General features: G+C 37.0%; 1 protein-coding gene across 1 annotated transcript in view; it reads left to right on the forward strand.

Annotated features, from left to right (window-relative positions):
* Nucleotides 1–24,304, forward strand: part of LAMA2 (laminin subunit alpha 2) — a 601,080-nt gene that overhangs the window by 290,866 nt on the left and 285,910 nt on the right. The window contains 1 exon segment of the mRNA XM_025382237.1: nt 2,482–2,655. Within this exon segment, the coding sequence (XP_025238022.1) occupies nt 2,482–2,655 (174 nt within the window).

The following is a 24,304-nucleotide window of genomic DNA, read 5'->3' on the forward strand; positions in this document are numbered from 1 at the left end:
TTGCTTTCATTGTGGTTCCTTTGTAAGAAATTTTTACATACTTTTTTCTGATAGTGAACTTCTACATGAAGTTACATGAAGAAGTAATGGAATTTTCTTCAAATGCTATTCTGCATTTTTGCTCAAAGCCTTTGAGGTTGTATTTGTAATATTGTGTAGACTGGAATTTCTTAGAATAGGTAGACATTGTCTTTTTAGTGTTCATGATTACTCTATGAAACAGTAATGCAATTAAGGTTTCAACTCCAAGGGTGCATGATTTAAGAGAGAAAACACGACATTGTGATATGAATTATAGTTTCCATTTACTAGTATGTTTGTATGCAAGTTGAGAAAAACTCTTTATCATCTATATACATAATACATATTATCCACCAACCGTTTAGTTACTATTTGATGTTGCCTAGGCTCTTTCATTATTAAAAGGGGACATTAAATATAGACAATACCTTCATTCTGAGTTGGCTTGAAAAACTATTAAACTATTTAATAGCAACTGAAATTTTCTTTCTTTCTTTTTTTTTTGAGATGGAGTCGTGCTCTGTTGCCCAGGCTGGAGTGCAGTGGTGCAATCTCGGCTCACTGCAAGCTCTAGTTCCCGGGTTCACACCATTCTCCTGCCTCAGCCTCCCAAAAAGCTGGGACTACAGGCGCCCGCCACCACGCCCGGCTAATTTTTTGTATGTTTTAGTAGAGACGGGGTTTCACCATGTTAGCCAGGATGGTCTTGATCTCCTGACCTCGTGATCCACCTGCCTCGGACTCCCAAAGTACTGGGAATACAGGTGTGAGCCACCGTGCCCGGCCTAAAAATGTTCTTTGTTTAACGTGAATGTCTTTACTTTTCTGACTTCATTGCCTACACTACTTACTGCCTTTTCAACTCTGTGTAGACAGCATGTTGTCTCCCTATACAGAAGAGTGTCAGAGGAAAATGGGACTTTCTGGGAATTTTACACAGCCTATGTGGCTGGACTTAAGAGTGCAGAATGGTAAGAAATGGGCTAGAGAGAGAGAGAAATCTAGAGAGGGGAATGAGAAGCTAGAACTTATAGGGTTGAATATGCTAAGAATTTGAGATATTTTACTTGGAGTGTCATTGAAGAATTTTAAGCTAAGGACTGACATTATCAGAGTTGTGTTTTATAAAGACTGCTATTTAGATAAACTATTTCCTAAACACTTCTTCCTTTCAACTTTAATCGGCGGACTAATCCTGAACAGAGCTATCAAATATTTTCTCTGCCTGCAGTGCTTTTAAGTCAAACCTCATATTATGAAATATTATCTATACTTTATCAACTATATTGCTTTCAGAGCAGACTTCAAAGAATCAAGCACAGATGGACATCTAGTCTAACTTCCTCATTTTGTTTACAAAGTCCCACCCCACCTTCCAGACTACTCCACTGACAGATCAAAGTTTCATAGCCAGCCAAGGGGCAGAGCTGGTACTCAAGCTTTGATCATCAGATGCTAGAGATACAGAATCCCACTCAACTGTCTTAGAATGCCTCAAGGGTGATGTTAGAAAGGGAAGAAGAGCAAGGAATATATTACTTATTGTCCAGTAAGTCAACAGGTTGTACCTGGTTTCTATTTCCCATTTAACCAAAGAAATATCAGTGATTTCACAGCTTTGGGATAAGCAGAGTCAAATAATCTATGAAGAAAGTTTTAAAAATATTTCATCCACATAGAGTCACCCTTAGCATTCTGCTTCCCATCACCCACAGCATGAAGCAGCTCATGCATGTCTAGTAGGTTCCTGATAGCTTGTACCCTAAGCCCTCAGTAATCAGTGTTTTGTCCTGACTGGGTAGGATGCTTTAAATTAGACATGTAGCTGTGGGCCTGAACTTGGCTGGAGCATAAAGATGTAAAAACAAATCATTATGCATTCCCTGATTCCTCCTTTAAGGTTCCTCCCATTTCTGGGTCAGGGATGTAGGCTGTGGGTCCCCACAGAACTTCTGACCCTGTTTGAAGGAATACATACAGTATTGCGAGGTGTTGTCATAGTAACAGGCCGGTGGGTTCAAATATCCTTAAGCCTCAAACTAGAAATTTTTCTAAAAGCAACAAGAAATTACTAGTGGAGTAAAAAATATGGAACTGAAAGTCCAACTGTTTGATTAAGTGTATGTTATAACCGTTGTATGACTTTGAGTGAGTTTCTATTTTTAAGAAAGTGGTATTTGGAACCACAATCTTTTAAAAAGCATAAGTTCAATGAAAACAGATTATTATAGAATACCTTGGAAACTCCTAGAAACATCGAGGAAAAAAAATAAACAATGGAAACCTACATGAGTACGTATGTCTAATGATATTCATAATGCTCATGTTTTTTTTAAATGTTTGTAGTTTTGTGGTTTTTTTTTTTTAATTTCCAAAAGTAGACATGACCAGGAACATGAAAGAAAATGAAGCTTAGAGATATTTTTTTTTAAATTAATGATGACGTGTGTTTTCTCTAAGATACAAGATATGAGTGGCTGGTATCTGACTGACCTTTCTGGCCGCATTCGAGTGGCTCCCCAGCAGGACGACTCGGACTCACTTCAGCAGATCAGCATCAGTAACGCGGAGGCCCGGCAAGCCCTGCCGCACAGCTACTACTGGAGTGCACCGGCTCCCTATCTGGGAAACAAAGTAAGTCCACGCTTGATTCCCACTATTCTGCTTTAACTGACTGATGGTGAGAATGGGTTTTAGTTGGTAATTCTTTTAGAGAAAAACAAAATTAAATACACACTGGGTTGGATTGCCAGAACCAGCTAAATCACATGGAGTTGGGCGTCTCTTCCATGTTGCACAAGACCTTAACCAGCCACGACATCCCTAATATGCAACTTTGCATAGTTGATGTTCTATGTAAACTTTTTGAATGGGCAAATAAATTAATGAAGCCTCTAGGGTATTTTGTAAAGCAAATTACAGCTATTGGAAGAAACTGTGTTGTGCTTATGTGAAAAGAACTGTTTTCTGGAGTTGTTTATGGTGGGATACTTACTGAAGGTTTTCTCATCTGTTTCTATTCCATTACAAAACTGATACTCAAGAGATTTACTTTTCCTTCTACCTGATATGAATGTTAATTGGAAAAGAAATGTATTACATAACTAATTAAATGCTTGCCATGAGGCTTATATAAACAACATATTTCCTGGAGCTCAGACAGAAACTACCCTAAAAGTGCCAGATTGGAAGCACATGTTTGTTATAAAGCCCACACATACGTAAAAACATACACAGATAAACAAATGTAGCAGCCTCAGACATACAGGCTTATTTTTTTCTGTTGTGGATTATGTCTATCTAGATAGATATCCTGGGGTTTAGAATTTTAGTTTATCTCGCCTAATACTTCGTTGGAAATAAAATTTGGTGACTTCTTTATAAACGTGAATACTTGCTTGTTGTGTGAAAGTTAATACCTTCTCAGCTGATAGTTAAAATACCTGATCACACCAGAAGCTGTGATGGGAAAATCCCTTTGTGAATTGATGCTGTTTAAGCCTAGTTTACACCTAACAAAATATAGCATTATTTATGAAGAAATCGTCATTGATTAAGCAAATAAAAGTTTGTTTATAGTCAGTGGTTTTCTTGCATGGCATGTGAGTATTGAAAGAAAAACTTAGTATCTCATATGCTACTCAGTGAATGGGAACTTGTGGTGTTGGCTGGTTGAAACATTTTTAACTCATGGCCGTTTTCTTATTTTTAATAGACCTCTAAATGCTATTACAAAAAGTGTGTAAATGTCTAAAACACATTTTCAATGAACATGTATTCTAAGAGACAGCGTATGTTGCATAAAATTCAATAGCTGTAATAAAAATCAAATTAAACTTCTATTTGCAAGGCCCTTTACAGCAAGAAGTCATTTTATCCTATTCTATTTAGGAAACTCTGGTATTCCCAAAAAGAACAAAATAGCATGTAGAACTTGAATTTCCACTGCTTAAAATTGCCAAAAAAAATATAAAAATGTACTGTCAATTTTTTTTTTTTTTTTAAACTACTCTGAGGAGTTCCAAGAAGAGCCTTAGGTCAAAATTGGATGAATTTCAAAGGTCTTATTTCTTATATGATGGCAACACTTATTTAAAGTAGCTTATAATAGAAATATTCTTTACCAGATTTTCCATCCTTTCTTCTTTGGTCATATGCATTTTTTTTCTGTTGGCTGACAATCAAACTGACAGAAGGAAAGCAAGCAAATGGAATATTCGATAGAATCAGAACAAAGAATTTGGACATCCCATTAGTAGTTGTTGGTTCCCGAAGATAACTTCCCTTATCCTGGTTGAAATGTTTCTTTCTTATAACCCACAATGAAGCTCTTCATATTCCCCTACCAATCATTTTCACATCAAAACGGTGTTCTTGCCTGTGCTGCCGTTTCCATTCGGTGAACAAAATAACAGTAACAGGGTGTACAAATTGTTTGAATACGGAGGACATTTTTAATGTAACGTGAAGCCCTTGGTGGTTTACTGTCAGGCATCTCAGTATGAATGAAACAATTTGCCTTAATAACTGAACCATATAAATTTTTGATACTACAATAATACTGCAAGCTCTCAGAAATTACCACAGTACATCTTAACTGTCATGTCACATCACGTAAATTATAGTCATGATGACATGCTTAGCTTGGTTGATTTAATATCTTGCTAAGGAAATGGAAAATTGTAGGGCCTTGGTAAATTCAATAAAGCCACTTTTCTAAATAGCTGAAACTAAATTCTTTTTCTTTTCTTTTCTTTTTTTTTTTTAAACAGAGTCTCGCTCTGTCGCTCAGGCTGGAGTGCAGTGGCAAGATCTCGGTTCCCTGCAAGCTCCGCCTCCCGGGTTCACACCATTCTCCTGTCTCAGCCTCCCTAGTAGCTGGGACTACAGGTGCCCGCCACCACGCCCAGCTTATTTTTTTTGTATTTTTAGTAGAGATGGGGTTTCACCATGTTAGCCAGGATGGTCTCGATCTCCTGACCTCGTGACCCACCTGCCTCGGCTTCCCAAAGTGCTGGAACCACACCCAGCTGAGGCTGAACTCTTTACAAGTAATTGCTGTTCGAATCAGAACCATTGCCAGAATCTGACAGAAATAGCATATCGAGATACAAATGCATCTGCTTAAATGTTGAATTTTATTTACACCCATGACCGAGAGGCTATGGTACATAATCCTTCCTCTGCTTTTATAGTGTTATTTCCTAATTGGAAAAAATTATGAGATGCTATTAGCTTTTCCTAAATATTTATATACAGACTTTCAAACATTTTCCAAGTTGCTTGATTATAAGCCTTCTTCTAACAGAAGGGAGATACGGTGTGCGTGTTCTCTTATAATGGAGATGCCACATGCCGTTATTCTTTTTTTAGGAGCCTAATCCCAAATAATAAAAGTGTGCTGATGTGGGACACACCTTTGCTCACATGGGTGTCTGCCTGGTTGTAATAAAACTCGAGAATACTAGCCAATTTAGCAAAGGAGTACCTTGTATCCTGTGAAACATTTTTCACATTTTTACTCTTTTGGAATAACGAAGTATAAGTAAGTGATTATAAGTGCATGTGTGGATAATGGATGAGGCCTAGGAAAACTTAGCACGTTTTTATACTTTCTATTTTTGAAATTCCCACAATCTCAGCTAGGAATTATTCCTCAATTTTTTCCCCTATGTACCAGTGAAGATTTGGCACAACTGGCAGAATAAAGTGTTAATTTTTCCCCGCCTCATTCTCGATAGTCAAAGAGAATTAAATCAGGCACCCACAGGGCTATCCCAGGTGCATTTCATTTTCAAAATGCTTGGCAAATGTTAATGCTTGGTTTTAGGGCATTTGTTTAAGCAACCAGGCAGCAGTGGAAAGAGCTAGAGGACAAAGAATCCTGCTGGTTTGCTGCAGGCTACAGCTATTCAGAAACAGTTTGGGAATTTCAGAGTTGGGATAATTTACTGCCTTAGTAAACTAAGTGCTACTGGAACATTGTGACAGTCATTGACTTAAGGTTACCCTAGTGGTCTGAAATAGTTAATGCAGCTTCCAAAAGCAATTCTCTTTGCATCTGTAAAGTTTTGAGAGAAGCTAGCTTGGCTTGTCTACTGTTCCTGTATTACCATTAAGGTTTGAAATTCTGTCTCTGAACATTATTATATTAATCTTATATGATTTGTTCTTCACCCAAACATGCTTATTTTCTACAGCATTATGCTGTCTTTCTGTTTCTAGCTTAGAGAAGCCTTTAAATTTTTTCATGTAGTTGCCAAGAATACCTAGAGCCTAGTTTAAGATGCACATTAGGAGAGTCTGCTGACATAGTAGCACCTGGCTTCTAAAAGTAATCTCTGGTAAATTCTTTTGTTGTTCTTGCTTGACTTTCAGTTTTGCTTCACAGATCTCAAATTAAAGCCATAGATTTGAAGAAGGAAATTGATATTTGAGATTTATAGGACAGGGTAGATCTTATCACATAAAAGAAGCTCAACAAGTACTATGTAATTGATGCTACATGCTTAACACAAACAAAATTCTAAGAAATTTTTTTTTTTTTTGATTGGTCAGAAATGCCCATTGAGTTAGATTTGTGTGAGTTGAAAGATGAATTCTGTCTTGCTTTACAAAATAATTAAAAACTCACTAACAAATATGTTCCACTCTCCTTTCGTATTTCTGACATCTTCCTTCATAGTCTTAAAATTATTCAACAGTGAAATTCAAACCCCTCCTCCCCATCCATAATTTCCTCCTATTTAGATCTTGGATAAAGTGGGTTAGTTAAGAAGATCATTATGCAAGTGAAGAATGGCATGGCTATAAAAGCAAATAGGATAAATCAACTATGGTTGATTTTTTATTCCATAAATCAGATCCCATCAAGACTGACTTGGCAATGGAGTAGAACCAGGAAGAAGGTTTGTTGCCTAAAATAAACTGAATTAATTTGTAAATCAAAAATAAAATTCTAAGCCCCCTGACCGAATGAACCGCCATCTTGACCAAGGGAATCCCAAAGAAACCTGAAAATCCCAAAGAAACCTGAACATCATGGGAAGGGACGGTTACACATTCCTCATTATACGATGCTCCCTTTGGAGTTTAGACACAACAGACCAACAGTAACATTAAAACAGAGATTTTAAAACTGACTAGACGGACGCTTTACAGCAGCAAGATACCAAATTCCAACCTCACTCTGGTATAGCATAACATAACAGATAGCAGACCCTAAAAGAAATCAAAGTATTTTATACCAAAATATATTTCTTTGACATATGAAATGGTCTTGCAAAGCTGTCTCTTGGGGAAATTTGCATTCTATAGAGAATCTCCTTCCCTTACTAAGTCTTTTCTGGAGAGTCGGATACCTTTTAAGGTCTGGTGAGAGACATTCACCATCAGCCTGCTACTTTAGCCTACTACTTGGAGGCTTCATCTACCTGACAAGGACCATGGCTTCCACAATCAACCCTCTTAACTCAAGCTGACATCAACTCTTCAGGCATAATTTTACTCTTTTGACCAATTGCCAGTCAGAAAATCTTTGAATCCATCAATGACTTGAAAGCCCCCACCTCGCTTCGAGATGTCCCACCTTTCTGGGCCGAACCAATGTATAGCTTACATGTATTGGTGTATGTCTTTGCCTGCAACTTTTGTCTCCCTAAAATATATAAAGCCAAGCTGTAACCCAATCATCTTGGGCGCATATTCTCAGGACCTCCTGAAGCTGTGTCACAGGCCATGGTCCTTAACCTTGACAAATAAACCTCTAAACTGAGACCTGTCTCTGATGCTTTTTGGTTTATAAATTGTTAAGGATAAATAAGAAAACAAGTATTAAAAAACAAAAAAATCAAGGACTGATTTATTTCCCATAGCTATGATAGAATCTGCTATGTAAAACTAGCACAAATGCAAGAGCTCAAGGTCAAACATAGAAATCTCTGTCTTACCTACCCTTGTCATAACATTCTCTTGACATTTTCCCTAATTAAATTTATAAAGCACTAGTTCTCACGTTACAAATTTTTATATAAAAAGCACTTTAATATTCACATGCATTCTGTTTACAGTGTTTTCCATTTTGTTTACAATTCATCAGCTGAATGAATACTAGATAGGAGAATGCTCCATTTGATAAAAACTCATGAGAAAAATAAAATAGCTTACTTACCAGTAATTTCAGTAAGAGTTGATGTGTGATGTGGTTGGCAACAAAACTTACATGATCTAGGGCTACACTGGCAGGAATTTACTGGTCAGGATAAAGGAGGTAGTGTTTGTACAGATTCTGCACAAAACACATGTCACCCAAAATATTTACCTTACTTGTGAATTTCTCTTTTTATCTTTGTTAATATACATGGCCCAAGTCATCAGCTAATAAACCAAGAAATCCAAATTAAGAAGAAATAGAGCCAGGATTACTGTCCAGATGTGTCTATAGCCTCTTCCAATTAAGCATTTTTTCCATCAGTTAAGTTTATGAGTTCTTGCAGGGCATTGATCTTTGGAATAGAGATACTGAAGCAGCTTATTCAAAGGAAAGCATAAGAAAGGGAACAACAAAGATATGAATTTGTATAAATACAAATGAATGAGATGAATAACAAATGTCAATAGAAAGGACACAAATCCACCAACTTTTTTAAATGGTTTCAAAGCTCTGGCAAGATTAATCAAGCAAAAAGTGGGTGAAGCGCACATAAACAATTTTAGAAATGTAAAAATGGACATAACTGCAATTACTTCAAAAATAAACAAATAAGGAAGTATCAGAAAATAAATTAAGAGTATTATGAAAATTCACACACAATAAATTAGAATACAATTTAGAAAAAGGAATATCTTTCTAGGAAAATGCAACTTAATAAAACTGACTCAAAGGAAAAAAATCTATAATGTCACATAAACATTAAAGTAATTGAATCACCAGTGCAATAAACCATCCAATGAAGTTAATTCCAAGCCTATTTGTTTGCAAGTAAGTTCAATCAAAACTCAAAATTTTTTTTAAATGCAAAATTATACAAACTTTCCAGAGAATGGAACAACTGGGACCTGCTCTTCAAGTAATTTTATGTGACTTGATATAAAATCTTGACAAGAGGACTATGAAAAAGAAAACCCCTACCCAAAGCCACTCATGAATATGGATGAAAATATCCTAAATAAAACATTAACAAGCCAAATCCATCAGTTTATAAAAATAGTCAGGCTAAATTGGCTAAGTGGATTTTATCATCGGTGTTTAAGGTTACTTTCAAATTAGAAAACGGGTTTAAGTAGTTGACCATATTGACTGATTAAAAGAGAAAAAAATCAATTATCTCAATAGATACAGAAAAAGAAACGGGTAAAATTAATTAAACATTCTTCATGTCTGAAAAATTTTGAAAACTAGAGTTGGAAAAGCACTTTAACTGACGAAGGCTACCTACATAAAAATCAATAGCAAATATCTTACTTAATATAAAATCTTTAAAGTATTGTTTAAGATCACAAACATGAAACAGTTGTCACTATCACGACTTGCATTTAACATTGTGCTAGAAGATCTGGACAGTGCAGTAGATAGGAAATAAAATATATAGGAATCGGAAAGGAAGAAATAAAACTCACTTGTAGATGATATAATTAACTGCTTTGTAAAATCAAAAGAATCTACAGACAATTCTTAATCAGTGAGTCAATAAGGGAACTATATGCAAAAGTAATATACAAAAGTCAATCATATTTCTTTATATAAACACTTTACAAAAATAATTTTTAAGAAGCCATGTGTAATAGCAATAAATATAAATAGTACCAAGGATTAAATTTGTAGGGAAAAGCCAATGGCCAAGAATAATCAAAAGAAATTCTAAGCAGGGCACGATGGCTCGCGTCTGTAATCCCAGCACTTTGGGAGGCCAAGGCGGGTGGATCACCAGAGGTCAGAAGTTCAAGACCACCCTGGTCAACATGGCAAAACCCTGTCTCTACTAAAAATACAAAAATTACCCGGGTGTGTTGACAGGTGCATGTAATCCCAGCTAATCAGGAGGCTGAGGTAAGGTAATCGCTTGAACTCAGGAGGCAGAGGCTGCAGTGAGCCAAGATCGGGCCACTGCACTCCTGCCTGGGGCATCAAGAGAGACTCTCCAAAAAAAAAAAAAAAAAAAAAAAAAAAAAGGACATGTATGTATACATATATATAGAAATTATAAAGGAAAGAGGTGGGTCTTTTTGGAAAGTGATTGTCATGAGGGTTCTAATCTCCATGAATAGAGTTAATGCCCTTGTAAAAATCTTATCTGATATAAAGAGTTAGGATTTACTTTAAAAGATATAATGATTAAGGCAAAATGTTATTAGTGTGAAAATAAACCAATGGAACTGAAAAAATAGCCCATAGACATTGCATACATATATGAATACTTAATTTTTAATGAAATAAGCATTGCAGATCAATGACAATAGGATAGACCCTATACAGTAAATGGTCTGGTACCACTGATTATCTAGAGAAAAAATTAAAATTTCTGCATCTTTACTCCACGTTATACATAAAAATAAACTCCCCTTGAAACAAATCATAAATGTTCAACAATTATGCTAAAAATAAGTGTTTATAAAGACAACACATTGGGATTTCTGCTCCTGACCATAACTGAATAATAGTGTCTAGATTTCCTTATCTGCCTTAAACAACAAGAAAACCTGAGGGGGAAATAATGTGGAACAACAGTTTTTAGACACTGTTCCACAGATAGCATAAAACTGTGATCTCTGAAAAAGAGAAACAAATGAGGTGAGGTTTACAGTTGCCCCAAGATTATTGCCTGGGGACTGTCTCCAGGGTGAAGTGCATTGGTGTATTGAGAAAAAAGCCAAACATAGCCTGGCCTTGTGAATTGGAAAGACAGAGATTAGGGTTCATGGAGGCCCAGGCAGCTAGCATTTGTGAGGCAGCATACAAGGGAAGAGGGACCTGACCTATACAGAGAGAGAGGAGAGAGCTGCAGATACCTGTAAAGAGAATCTAGAGTACTGAGTTGTAAGTATGTGAGAGAAAACTACCTAAGGGTAATGGAAGAATCACTAAAAAGTAGTAAGAGAAACAATTCCTGAGCTGATACAGGGCTGGTAATAGTTTACTTTCCTACCACCCAACGTGGAACGCCTTCATAACAGGGACTAAATTAGCTCCAAACTGTAAGCTACTCTAGGTTCACCCCAACAAATCTTAAAAACAAGCCTTAAAAGAAGTCGACTTATTTCAAATAAATTAACTACATGCCAGAACAAAGTCCAATAGTATTTAATTACAACAAAATCCAGCACTCAACAATGCAAACTTCATGATGTCTGGCATCAAATCAAAAATTACCAGGTACATAAACAAGCACAGCATATAAACCACAACCAGGAGGAAAATCAATCAATGGAAACAGAATCCCAAATGGCAAGAAAATCATGTCAAGATATATCAGAATCAAATTATTAAAAAGACAGATAACTGGAAAATTTGTAAAAGCAGCCAGAGAAAAAAATAACATTGCCAGACATGGTGGCTCATGCCTGTAATCCCACCACTTTGGGAGGCCACGGCGGGTGGATCATGAGGTCAGGAGTTCAAGACCAGCCTGGCCAATATGGTGAAACCCCATCTCTACCAAAAATACAAAAATTAGCTGGGCGTGGTGTGCACACCTGTAGTCCCAGCTGCTCAGAAGGCTGAGGCAGGAGAATCACTTGAACCTGGGAGGCGGTGGTTGCAGTAGGCCAAGATCACGCCACTATACTCCAGCCTAGGCAAAAGAGCGAGACTCCGTCAAAAAAAAAAAAAAAAAAAAAAAAAGAACGAAGAGAAAATAAATAAATAACAGGTACAGAGGAACAAAGATAAGGAAGAGCAGTCACTTGTGAGGCATGATATGCTATGGTCTGAATGTTGGTGTCCTCCTAAAACTTATATGCTGGAACCTAATGCCTAATGTGATAGTATTAAGAGGTGGGGCTTTGGGGAAGTGATTAAGTCATGAGGGCTCTAATCTCCATGAATGGGATTAATGCCCTTATAAAAGAGGTTGAGGATGCTGCCTTGCCCTTTCCTTTACGTGAAGGGGCAGCAGGGAGGTACCACCTTGGAAACAGAGAGCAAGCCCTCACCAGACATCAAATCTGCTGATGCGTGAATCTTGGACTTCTCAGTCTCTAGCACTGTGAGCAATATATTTTTAATGATTAAAACCTACCTAGTCTGTGTTATTTTGTTGTAGCAGCCTGAATGGACCAGGACACTTTGCAAGCCAGAATGCAATACAGAGATATGTTAAAGTATTAGGAAAAAGCAATGCAAGCAATCAAACAAACAAAACAAATACTATCAGTTTATAATTCTTTACCAGGCAAAAATATCTTCCAAAAATTAAGAAAAAACAAAGATTGTTTCAGAGAAATAGAAGTTGAATGTATCACAGACTGATGTATACGAGAAGAAATGTAGAAAGTTCTTCAGGCAAAAGAAAAATGATACCAGATGGAAATTTGCTCCTACAAATAGAAATAAAGTGTATCAAAAAGGTGAATAGCAACGTTTTGTCACCAGTGCTATTTATCACAAGACTTCTAGCCAGTCATGTTTTTAGCTGTAGGGCCTAACACCATGGTTAAGGAATGAATACCTAAATACACAAACTTAAAGTAGAACTTCAAATACTCCCTGTATAAAATTTTCTCTCTGGAGTTTTAAAAAGAAAGACTGGGTTGTAAAATAAGTATAAAAAAGTCTTTCTTCTCCAGCTCTCATTTCTCATTTCAAACCTAAAGAAAGAAAACCAGCACCAATTGTAAAGTGTTTCAATCAACTCTCAATGTAAAACTTCATGTCGTTATCTGTAGCTTTTCAGTAACTTCTTACACTCAGTTTCTGTGTGCAGCTCAGTGGAGAACTATTTGGTATTCGGATCCAGTGGATTGTTAGTTCTGACACACTAGCCTACATGCATGTGGGGCAACCCCCAACATGCTGGATCCTGCCACTTGCAATAGGTCAGACCCACCCATTGTGGTTGAGTGAGGCAGTATTATGCCAATTCTAAACCTAGCTTTCTGTTTATTGTTGTTGAGTGTTGTTGGTAGTGGGAGAAGAAAATGGGTCACAGACAGTGTGAAGACACAAGGAGGTGACAGCCATCTACAAGCTAAGGAGAGAGGGCTGCAACAGCTTAATTCCTTGTAGCGTTCATAAAGAACCAATCCTGCTGACAGCTTGATCTCAGACTAGCAAAATAATACATGACTTTTTTTCCTCCTTCATTTCCATGAGAATTGGGTGAAAGCTATTATTCATATAAGCGGATGACCTGATTCTCTTATTGTGGTTACTTTTCATTAGTGTTTTGGTCTTTATGTGTTTCACAGACCTGATTCAAATGCTGGATCTCTGCTTTATTAGCTTTGTGATTTCGGACATATCCCTTAATCTAGTTGAGCCAGACTCTCATTATCTGCAAAATGAGGGTTCTAGCACCCCTCAGAATTGTACAAAGCTCTCAAAAATATCCTTAGCACACCGAACTTGTCTGATAAATGCCAATTGCTTTATGCATTTCTGTAGTTGTATGCTGCCATAATTTATTTTGGAGATCATCCTTATATCAGTAAAAGACATTTTTTAAAAATACTTTGTCACCTGTCTGACACAGTATCTGGTGGTAGTAAGGATAAGATATCATTAAAAATAAAAATGGACAATCAGAGAGAGTTAATTTTAGCAAGTAAGTAGATTATGTGCCTTAAATGGCAGCTTTGTAGCAAAGTGCAAAACATAAATCAGTCAACCAGCTTTGTGAAATACCCACAGAGTGTTTTAGACTTTATTTTGAAGGTGCCAAATTAGAGCTAACATGCATCGCTTCATGTCTTCCCAAGAAAATTACATGATAAATATCTAACTATCTCTGCTTCACTGACGACCTAGCAGTGAAAGGGATTTGAGGTTTGTGCCCATCAATAACTAATTAGAGAAGCAAGTTTTATAACTAGTCAGTATTCTGTGGCTACAATGTGACAAGTTAAAATAAGATCCTTAAGGTGGGCGCTAACCCAATATGACTTGTAGCCTTATGACAAGAAAGGACAATTTGGAGATAAACACACAGACAGGATGAATATCATGTGAGCATCCCGATGGCCATTCACAAGCCACAGAAAAAGGCCTGGAACAGATTTCTCTTAGCCCTCAGAGGGAACTAACCCTGCCAATACCTTGATTTCAGACTTATAGCCTCTAGAACTGTGAAACAATACATTCCTGTTGTATAAGCCACCTAGTCTATGGTATTTTATTATGGCTGCCCTAGCCAACCAATACAAATCATAAAACATCAATTATTTTTAAAATCTCACAGTTTTCATTCTTGTTATATATATAAAACAAAAGGTGAATATCTTTAATGTATAAAGAAGTTCAAGGAATTGATAACAGAAAGGCCAACAGTCCAACAGAAATGAATGAGCAGTTTATAGAGAAGAAAATTTAAATGACTCTTAAATGTATGAAACAGTACTCAACCTGACTCATAATATGCGAACAACACTGAGAAATCATTGCCTTCTAACATATAGGAAAGTCAACCAAATGAATAACACATGCTATTACTGTGGTTTCTTCAGGAACAAAGGTCCTCATAAATTGGTAGTGGGAACATACATAGATGCAATCCAAAAAAAAAAAAATTCAAAGTTATAACCGGGCAGGGTGGCTCATGCCTGTAATCCCAGCACTTTGGGAGGCTGAGGTGGACGGATCATGAGGTCAGGAGATGGGCACCATCTTGGCTAACACGGTGAAACCCCGTCTCTACTGAAAAAAATACAAAAAGTTAGCTGGGCCTGGTGGCATGCACCTGTAGTCCCAGCTACTCGAGAGGCTGAGGCAGGAGTGTCGCTTTAATCCAGGAGGCAGAGGTTGCAGTGAGCTGAGATCATGCTACTGCACTCCAGCCTGGGTGACAGAGCAAGAAAGTCTGTCTCAAAAAAAAAAAAAAAAAAAAAAATGCAAAGTTATAAATGCACTTAGTCCTACATACTTCTCTTCTGGGAATTTATACTGTAAGTGTATATATGTGTGTGTGTGTGTGTGTGTGTATATGTAAAATGACATATATGCAAAGTGATTCCTTCCAGAAATGTTTGTGATAGTCACCACAAAGCTGTCAATCACTGAGAGACTGATTAAATGAGTTTTGGTACACTCGTGTAATCAAACACTATAAAACTGTAAAAAAAAAAAAAAAAAAGGAAGGAAGATTTTTGTATAATAGTATGGAATGATCCAAGGTGTATTTTAAATAAATTAAACCTAGGAGGCCAGGTGCACTAGCTCATGCCTGTAATCCCAACACTTTTGGTGGTTGAGGCAGGCGGATCACTGGAGGCCAGGAGTTCAAGACCAGCCTGGCCAACATGGTGAAACCCCTTCTCTACTAAAAATACAAAACTTAGTGGGCATGGTGGCACGTACCTGTAGTCCCTGCTATCAGGGAGGCTGAGACATGAGAATCACCTGAACCCAGGAGGCGGAGATAGCCGAGATTGTGCCACTGCACTCCAGTCTGGGTGACAGAGCAAGACTCCATTTCAAAAAAAAAAAGAAAGGAAAAGAAAAAAAAGAAAAGAAAAGAGAAAAGGGAAGGGAAGGGAAGAAGGAAGGAAGGAAGGAAGAAAGGAAGGAAGGAAGGAAGGAAGGAAGGAAGGAAGGAAGGAAGGAAGGAAGGAAGGAAGGAAGGAAGGAAGGAAAAGAAATTAAACCTAGGAACAATGTAGTTTATCTAATCTATATATATGACTACTATTTGTCTTTTAAAGTGAGAAACGAATATGTCTTTGTAATTATAAGGTGACTTAGCTACTTAGAGTGACATGTAGCATTTGTATCAAGGTGAGTTTGTCTCAAAAGCTCTGTTCTACTGCCCCACTCAAGAACAGGTATTGTCAAATTTGTAAAATAGGTATTTTAACTAGAATAGACTTTATTTTTATTGCTGATTTAATCTATTACAAACTATTACTTTTCTATTCTAAGCTGTTATAAAAATTATTGCTTTAATATGATCACTTAATAAGTATTAAACGCCCCAATTCTATCTGCTAAAAATTGTTTGGCATGTTTAATTGATCACAAGGATTCGAATAGCACTCTTATCTTTCCAAGTATCTTCAAGAAATTCTTATTTTCAGCAGGGTGTGTTGAGGAAACATAAAGCTTACATTTTTATTCCTGATGTCGTCTCATCACTTCCAACAGTAGCCACTGAGTCAAAACCAGTGCTCTCTTTCCTCACTTTTTCTAAAGCTCTCCCTGTCTATTAGCTGCGTCTGAGATTGCAGGCAGTTAAAATCCAACATTTGGCACACTGAAAAAGGGGCTATGTGATAGGGCCCCAAACTGAAATGTGATGAATTATTAAACAGGTAGTTTGTTGGGTGATTGAAAATTACCTGCGAAAGAGTGCTTATCTCCTTGAGGCACATCGAAAGCTAACGGAATTGAGCCAATTAGACTGACTGTCTCTTCAATGAGTTGTGACCTATCATTGGTAATAGCTTATTATGATGATAAATGAACCCATCTCTCAAACTGAAGCCTGAGTACACACTTCAGCAGTTTCCTTGAATCATGAGGCCATTACCTCTCAACTTCAGATCGACAGCAGTGACAGCCACAGGAGCAGAGAGCATGCATGACTAGACACAGATGATTGTTTTACTCAGATGAATATATTTACAGCTATTTCCAAAGAAACGGGCCCTTCTTTTGCATTGTGTATTCATATCTGAAATAGTTACCATATGACGTTTCCTTCATTAGGAAGACAATCCCTCCCTGCTGTAGCATTCTGAGATAACTGGATTTTGAAGGTCTTTTTTTCCTTCACTTTTTGTTTATTGTTTACAATGTTTTAATTTCTCATTCTTGTGAGTAATAACTCCTTGTTGAGTAAAATTTCAGAATAAAAATATTGTTTTATAGTAAACATGCTTGTAATATCAAAACAAGTGTTTTTTAAAAAATTGATTTCATCCTATTACATTTCACATTTTATATTTGATGTGGGTTGGAGGAACCCCTTAGAGCTTCTTTTTTCTTTGTAGAGAAGTTTTGTAGAGACCAATAGTGTAAGAATCATACAAGTGTAAATAGTTCTGTTTCGTTTTAATTTAAAAAAAATTGAAAATGATTTAAGTAGTTACTGAAATTTGGTAAGTTCCATGTGCTGTTATATTGATATATTTTGTTTTAGGAGAATTAGGAGCAAAAGGGCTATTTTTATAATGAAATACAATCTTCTAGTTCCTAAAAAGTATTAGACACCTGTTAGCTGCCAACTTCCCAAAAAATACCCCTGAAAAAAAAAAACCTGTTGGTCAAGAAAGTTTATGAAGTTATCACAGTAAAGAAGAACATCGCCTTGATATTCATAGTAATGTCTCAGAAGGTGAGGGTCAGGGGAAGATATTTATAGGTTTTAGGGAAAAGACTGGGTGATTTCAAGGCAAATCTTGCATGAGAGGGAACTGGTTGGGATTCTGCAGGGTTTATTATATAATAGTTTTGGATTTGTCACCAGAGTGAAGCAAGGGTCTTGAATCAAACATTGAAGAACATGTTATGAGTCTATAAGGAAGTTAGTTTAGATGGATCACAGAGCAGACAAGATTTTCTTGGAGATTGTTCACAGCATTCTTAAAATAGGGAGTGGAAATTTTGCTTGCTCCCAGCATTATTTAGTACAGGAACAGGAAATTGTGTTAACCTTACAAGAGATTGTGTCTGCTTTAGTTCTTACAGACATATGTTTACTGAATCTTCTGTGCCACTGTTTCCTAATATATAAAATGAAAATAATATGAATACCTACTTTATAGTGTTATTTTGAGGGTTAAATGAATTAACACATATGCAGTACTCAAGATGGTGTCGGAAAATGATAAGCATTTAGTATTAGCTATTATTATTAACTCCAACTGGGCTTAATTTGAGGTCAGGCATTATTTTGTTGAAACTTTATTTTATTTTATTTTATTTTTGAGACGGAGTCTTGCTCTCTCACCCAGGCTGGAGTGCAGTGGCGCCATCTGGGCTCACTGCAAGCTCCGCCTCCCGGGTTCACGCCATTCTCCTGCCTCAGCCTCCCGAGTAGCTGGGAGTTGTTGAAACTTTAGAAAGACTTCCCTCACACATAAACAGACAGAAAGAGAGAGAGGAAGAAAGAAGAAAAGAGAGAGAAAGAGAGAGAGATAGAGAGAGGCAGAAAGAGAGAAAAAGAAAGAGAGAGAGAAAGAAAAGGAAGGAAGGAAAGAAGGAAGGAAGGAAGGAAGGGAGGGAGGGAGGGAGGAAGGAAAAGAAAGAAAGAGAAAGAAAAGAAGGAAAGAAGAAAGGGAGAGAGAGAAAGAGAAGGAAGGAAAGAAAAGAGGGAGAGAGAAAGAAAAGAAGAAGAAGGAGGAGGAGGAGGGGAAGGAAGGAAAGAAGGAAGGAAGGAAAGGAAGGAAGGAAAGGGGAGGAAGGAAGGAAGGAAAATGAAGGAAGGAAGAAAGGAAGGGAGAGGAAGCAGGGAGGGAAAGGAAAGGAAAAAAATGGAAAGAATAAAGAAGTAAATACTGCAGGAAAGGAAAAATAATAGGAAGAATTTGCTCAAATATGTTTAATTTTTAGGGTATTTTGATTTACGAAGTAACTGACTATCAAGACCTCTCTTAGAGATGATCTGGTATGACAGTAAATGGCTTTTCTTTCCAGTTTTCGTCTCGGGCTGGGTTTGAAGTGATCATCAGCCTCAGTGTTCTGGAAGTAAGTCATTTATAATGGAATGGAATTGGAAATAACCCACAGACCAAAAGCTTAGCAAGCCATTGAAGTTCCCCTAGGCCATTTACTGCCTTAAGCTTGTTTTTACTTCTACTGCAGGAAAAAAAGAATGAGTATGGAGGTGGTGTTCTTATATCACATAATTTTAAATTAAGATGTGATGGTTTTATATAAAAGTGAAAATGCTTGATTTTGCTTTTTCTTCAAGACAAGTACAGAGATGAAATGTAAATATGTTAATATCTAATCTTAAGTCTGCTCTTGATCCGAAACTCTTTTGAAACTTTACCTAGAAAATGATAGAGCAATTTAATGTGTCTCAGAATCTAGCAGAGATTTGGATGGTGATGGATAGAATAAGGGCTTAACACGAGAAATAATTTCTGTTGTACCAAGCTCGTGAGCTTTATGCATGGTGAAAGATATTTAGGCTAAAGAAAATGTTAACTATGCAGCGAATGAAACTCGTGACAGCTTGATCTCATAAGACTCAGCAAGGATAAGGTTTGACTCTGCATCCCTGACTTATATAGTGCAGTATTTTTATTTAAAGGAGATAAGCCAGGTTGAAGGATTCAGCAAAACTGTTAAATTAACTCCTTTAAAAAACTAGTTATTGCTATGAAAGTCTCTCAAGTGCGGTGCTCAGGCTTTTTGCGTCTGTCATCTGGAGTCTTTATTTAAACTGTTTATTATTAGCTGGGCGTGGTGGCTCACTCCTGTAATCCCAGCACTTTGGGAGGCCGAGGTGGGCAGATCACGAGGTCAGGAGATGGAGACCATCCTGGCTAACGCGGTGAAACTCCGTCTCTACTAAAAACACACAGACACACACACACACACACACACACACACACAAATAGCCGGGCATGGTGGCGGGCACTTGTAATCGCAGCTACTCGGGAGGCTGAGGCAGCAGAATGGCATGAACTCGGGAGGAGGAACTTGCAGTGAGCAGAGATCGCGCCACTGCGCTCCAGCCTGGGTGACAGAGCGAGACTCCGTCTCAAAAATAAATAAATAAATAAATAAATAAATAAATAAATAAATTTTTAAAAAAGTTTATTATTGACCATTACTCTGGATTCACTTACTCAGGAGATCTGGGGAAACCTACGTTTTTAATCAGCTCCCCAAGTGATTCTTCACCCATAAGAATTTGGGGGCCACTCTTTTATGACTACTTTTTAAAATTACTGATGATCAATTATCTGCAGATATTTCCCTAGACTATGACTTTCCAAGACTTTAAAAAAGCAAACAAATAAACAAAAAACCCTGCATATGCTTTTAGTCTGAATTCAGGGATTGATTTTCTTATTCAATAGTCTATCCTGTACAAGGGAACCCTAAAATAACGCCTTCTTAGCCACCACCAAAATCTATGCAAAACAAATTTATTTATCAATCTCATTAGAAACCGAACCACGCATGTGTGCGCGCACGCACACACACACACACCACACCAACCACACATTTACATTGGAATAAAATGAATCTTAGAAAGCAGCTATTTTTTTTTAAACAGGAAGTCTAACATGTACTGCCATTAACATTTGGAATGACAGAGAAAGGAAACTTGGCAGAACCAGAATATTGCGTGAAGATTGGAGATAGCTTCAGATTCTAGCAGTTTCTAGCTCTTCCTGTTTGAGCTCTGCTACCCACTAGCCAGGTGTAAACACAGGCAAGACCCTTAACTTCACAGGGCCTGTTGGGAAGAGGTTATACTTTTTTAGCACAGAACCTGTTTTTCAAACAAAATCCTGATTAGAACACCCAAAAACAAACAAAATAAAGGATTCAAATGGGTGACATGGCCAGTCCTGGTTACAATATGAGACAGATGCCAGTTACAGTGGGCAACAGAACAGATGCTGGCTACAGTGGTTGACGGAGTTCATTTTTTCAAGCAGAAGGTAGGGCTGGTTTCTGGTTATAACATGCGATAGAGTTAGGAGTTCTACCTACATTATGTCCCCATGGCCTCATCTGTGGTTTCCCCATAAGAAAACTACCTTTTGGGAAAACAAGTTATGAATACAAACAGATCAGATGAATTAAAAGGTCTCCTGCAGATTTAAAATTTTATGAATATAATGCCAGATATAATCTTACACTCAGTTGACTTATTAGTATAAGGAAAAAATAACCCTACAAAATATGGTAAAATGAATCCATGACAATTGAAAAGAAAATAATTGCACTCAGCTGAGCTGTTGCCCATATCTAGATGCACTGAAGATACAGAAACCCAGCCACAGAAAATGTGGAATGTGTCAAAGCAAAGCAACTAAAATGATTCAAGGCACTAACAGTGTTCAAGCTATGTAATTTCTTACCTATATTGCAGGAAAAAAAATCTGACTTTTTTTCTACCTCCAACCTCCCTCCTCTGAAATGTTATTCACATACCTGGTTGAGAAGAATCTTTAAAAAACTCAAATTTGATTACCTTAGTCCTCTGTTTAAAATTTCAGTGTCTTTCAATGAAAGCTCAGAGACCATTCTGGACTTGTAACTCCCTTGCAGCTCGTAAGGGACCTGTGGTCCAGTAATTAAAATGCCCGTAAGTGTTCAGTGCTCTCTCATGCTTTTCTTCTCACAATGTCCCTTCAGTACAGGATTTCTTTCTCCCATTTTCCTAGTCATCATTCAAAATGCATTTAAGCATTGACTTCTATATGAAATGTTTCTGATCACCGTATCTCCCAGCTCTGGCTAAGTTAGGCCTTCTCTACACAATTCCCATGAGACCACCTACCACCCAGCAGGCAGAAATATCCCTCTTTGACTTTCTCACTAAACTGTGAGTTCCTAGTGAGTAAGAACTGGATTCCGTTCTTCTTCCGACCTCTAGAACCTAGCAGATTGCTTTGGAGAGCTTAGGAACTTAATTCTTTGTTGAGTGAATAAAGGGATGCTTTGTGTGGACAGTAGTTATTTCTGTTTCCACAGAAGATGAACTGGAGAAATACAGGTAAAATTATCCTAAATTTAAAAAAATTTGGAACTTAGAAAAGGTGTTGGATTTAAGTTCCTTTGTCTGGATTTCTCAAACATTTTTAAGATTTTTTCTGGGATCATTTAAGGCCACATCTATTCAAAACCAAGGGGAGGACCAAAATATTCTGCCAAATTCTTTTCCAGCCCTCAAATTTTATGAGCCTGAGTTGCATTGTGTGGGTAAAAGTCTTGTGCTTTGTGGATCAGGAGGAAGTTAGATGTTTTGGATGTTTACATAGAAACAAAGAATTTGAAGACTGGAAAGAACTTGAGCAGGACTCTATTAAATGTTTTGTGTGAGATGGTTTTCACCCTATGTTCTTGTGGTTCCTCCATGCTAGGGGCAGGAGGTAGGATGAAGCAGATAGGAAGTCTCTTTCCCTCTTAAACCAGGATGTTTTTTTAAAATCAATTTTGTATGTTGAGAGTCCATGGAATGGAATGTGGAAACTGAGACCCTGAAAGATTAAGTCACTTGAAAAAAGATATACAGCTTCTCCAGAGGCCAGGCAGACATTAGATTTATGATTTCCTGACTTCCACTGCAGATCTCTCATCATTTTTCTATGCAAGACGTAAAAAAAGAGTCAGCTATTTACTTTCTAGTCAAGGTAGGTTAAAATCAAGCCACTTGTTTTCAAACATCGATTTAGGGTTCATGCCATCAAATTTAAAAATTCGCTTAACTGAGTTTAATTTGAGTTCACTTAGGAAGCAGCTGCCTTTCAAGATAATAAAATAAACAGATACAATAATATTTGGTCAGCTGTGGCTTTTAATTTAAATGTTTAATTTAATGTTGTTTAGTTTGCTGGATTCCAAAATATTCTCTGCAAGAGAAGCATACACATTCTAAAGCATTTCAAGTGTTTATTACGATGTCATAGAGGTGGCTGTCTTTCTGTTGCTGCGCATACCCTGAGCAGACTTGACATTGCTTTGGAAGCACATATTTTCTGATAGACATATTACTCTCATAATCTAAAATTTTTCACAAGTTACAAAAGTGGGGTGGGCCATTTTCTTCTTCACTATCTCCAGGATTTTGCTTTTTTCCAGATGTCCTGTAGTTAGACTCATAGTGTGTTGTCTTTTATGTTGGCTTCTTTCACTTGGCAATACACCTGTCAGGTTCCTCCATGTCTTTTCTTGCCTTGAGAGTTCATTTCTTTTTAGCTCTGAATATTGTTTTGTTGTCTGGATATAACCACAGTTGAATTATCCATTTACCTCCTGAAAAACATCTTGCTTGCTTGTTCTGGCAATATGAATAAAGCTGCTATAAACACTCGTGTGATAAGTCTTGTGTGGATATAAGTATTCAACTTATTTGGGTAAACACCAAAGAGTACAATTGCTCGATCATATGGTCAGAGTATGCTAGTTTTGTAAGAAACTGCCAAACTATCTTCCAATATGGTTGTATAATTTTGCATTCTCACCAGCAATGAATGAGAGTTCCTGTTTCTCCACATTCTCACCAGCGTTTGATATTGTCAGTGCTTTAGACATCAGCTATTCTAATAGGTATGTAGTGGTACATCATTGTGGTTTTAATTTGAAATTCTCTAATGATGTAAGATGATGAGCATCTTTTCATATGCTTATTTTCCATCTGTATATAAGCTTTGCTGAGGTATCTGTTTAGATTTTTTCCAATTTTTAAATTGGGTCATTTATTTTCTTATTGTTGACATTTAAGAGTTCTTTGTATGTTTTGGACCATATCAGGTACATCTTTTGCAAATATTTTCTTGCAAATGGTGATTTCTCTTCTCATTCTCTTCACAGTGTCTTTCATAGAGAAGATGATTTTTAATTTTAATAATATCTAAAATGAATTTTTCTTTCATGGATCTTGACTTTATATATAAAGAGTTATATATAAAGAGTTGCTACAAACTCAGGGTTATTTAGATTTTCTTCTATGTTATTTTCCAAGAGTCACAGTTTTGCACTGTATATGATCCATTTTGAGGTCTATGATCCATTTTGTGTTAATTTTTGTGAGGGTCTGTATCTGGATTTATGTATTTTTTCACAAGTTGTCTCAGTCAATTTTCTGTTGCTGTAACAGAATACCTGAGACTGGGTAATTTATAAGGGAGAGAGTTCTATTTAGCTTGTGATCCTGGGAGCTTGACTAGGACATATAAGTTAGGACAGCTGCATTTGGTCCAGTTCTGGTGAGAGTCTTATGCTGCATCTTAACATGGTGGAGAACTGAAAGAAAAAGTAGGCATGTCCAAAATGACCAAACACAAGAGGGCAACTTCCTTTTTAACAACCCACCCTTGAGGTAACTAATACAGTCCTGCAAGAGCAAGAACTCATGCTAAGAAAGGTATTAATTCCTTTTTAAAAACCTCATCACCCCATTGGGAACCAAGCCTCACTATGAGTTTTGATGGGGACAAACCGTAT

This window comes from Theropithecus gelada, chromosome 4 (assembly GCF_003255815.1).
Source record: "Theropithecus gelada isolate Dixy chromosome 4, Tgel_1.0, whole genome shotgun sequence".
NCBI lineage: Eukaryota > Metazoa > Chordata > Mammalia > Primates > Cercopithecidae > Theropithecus > Theropithecus gelada.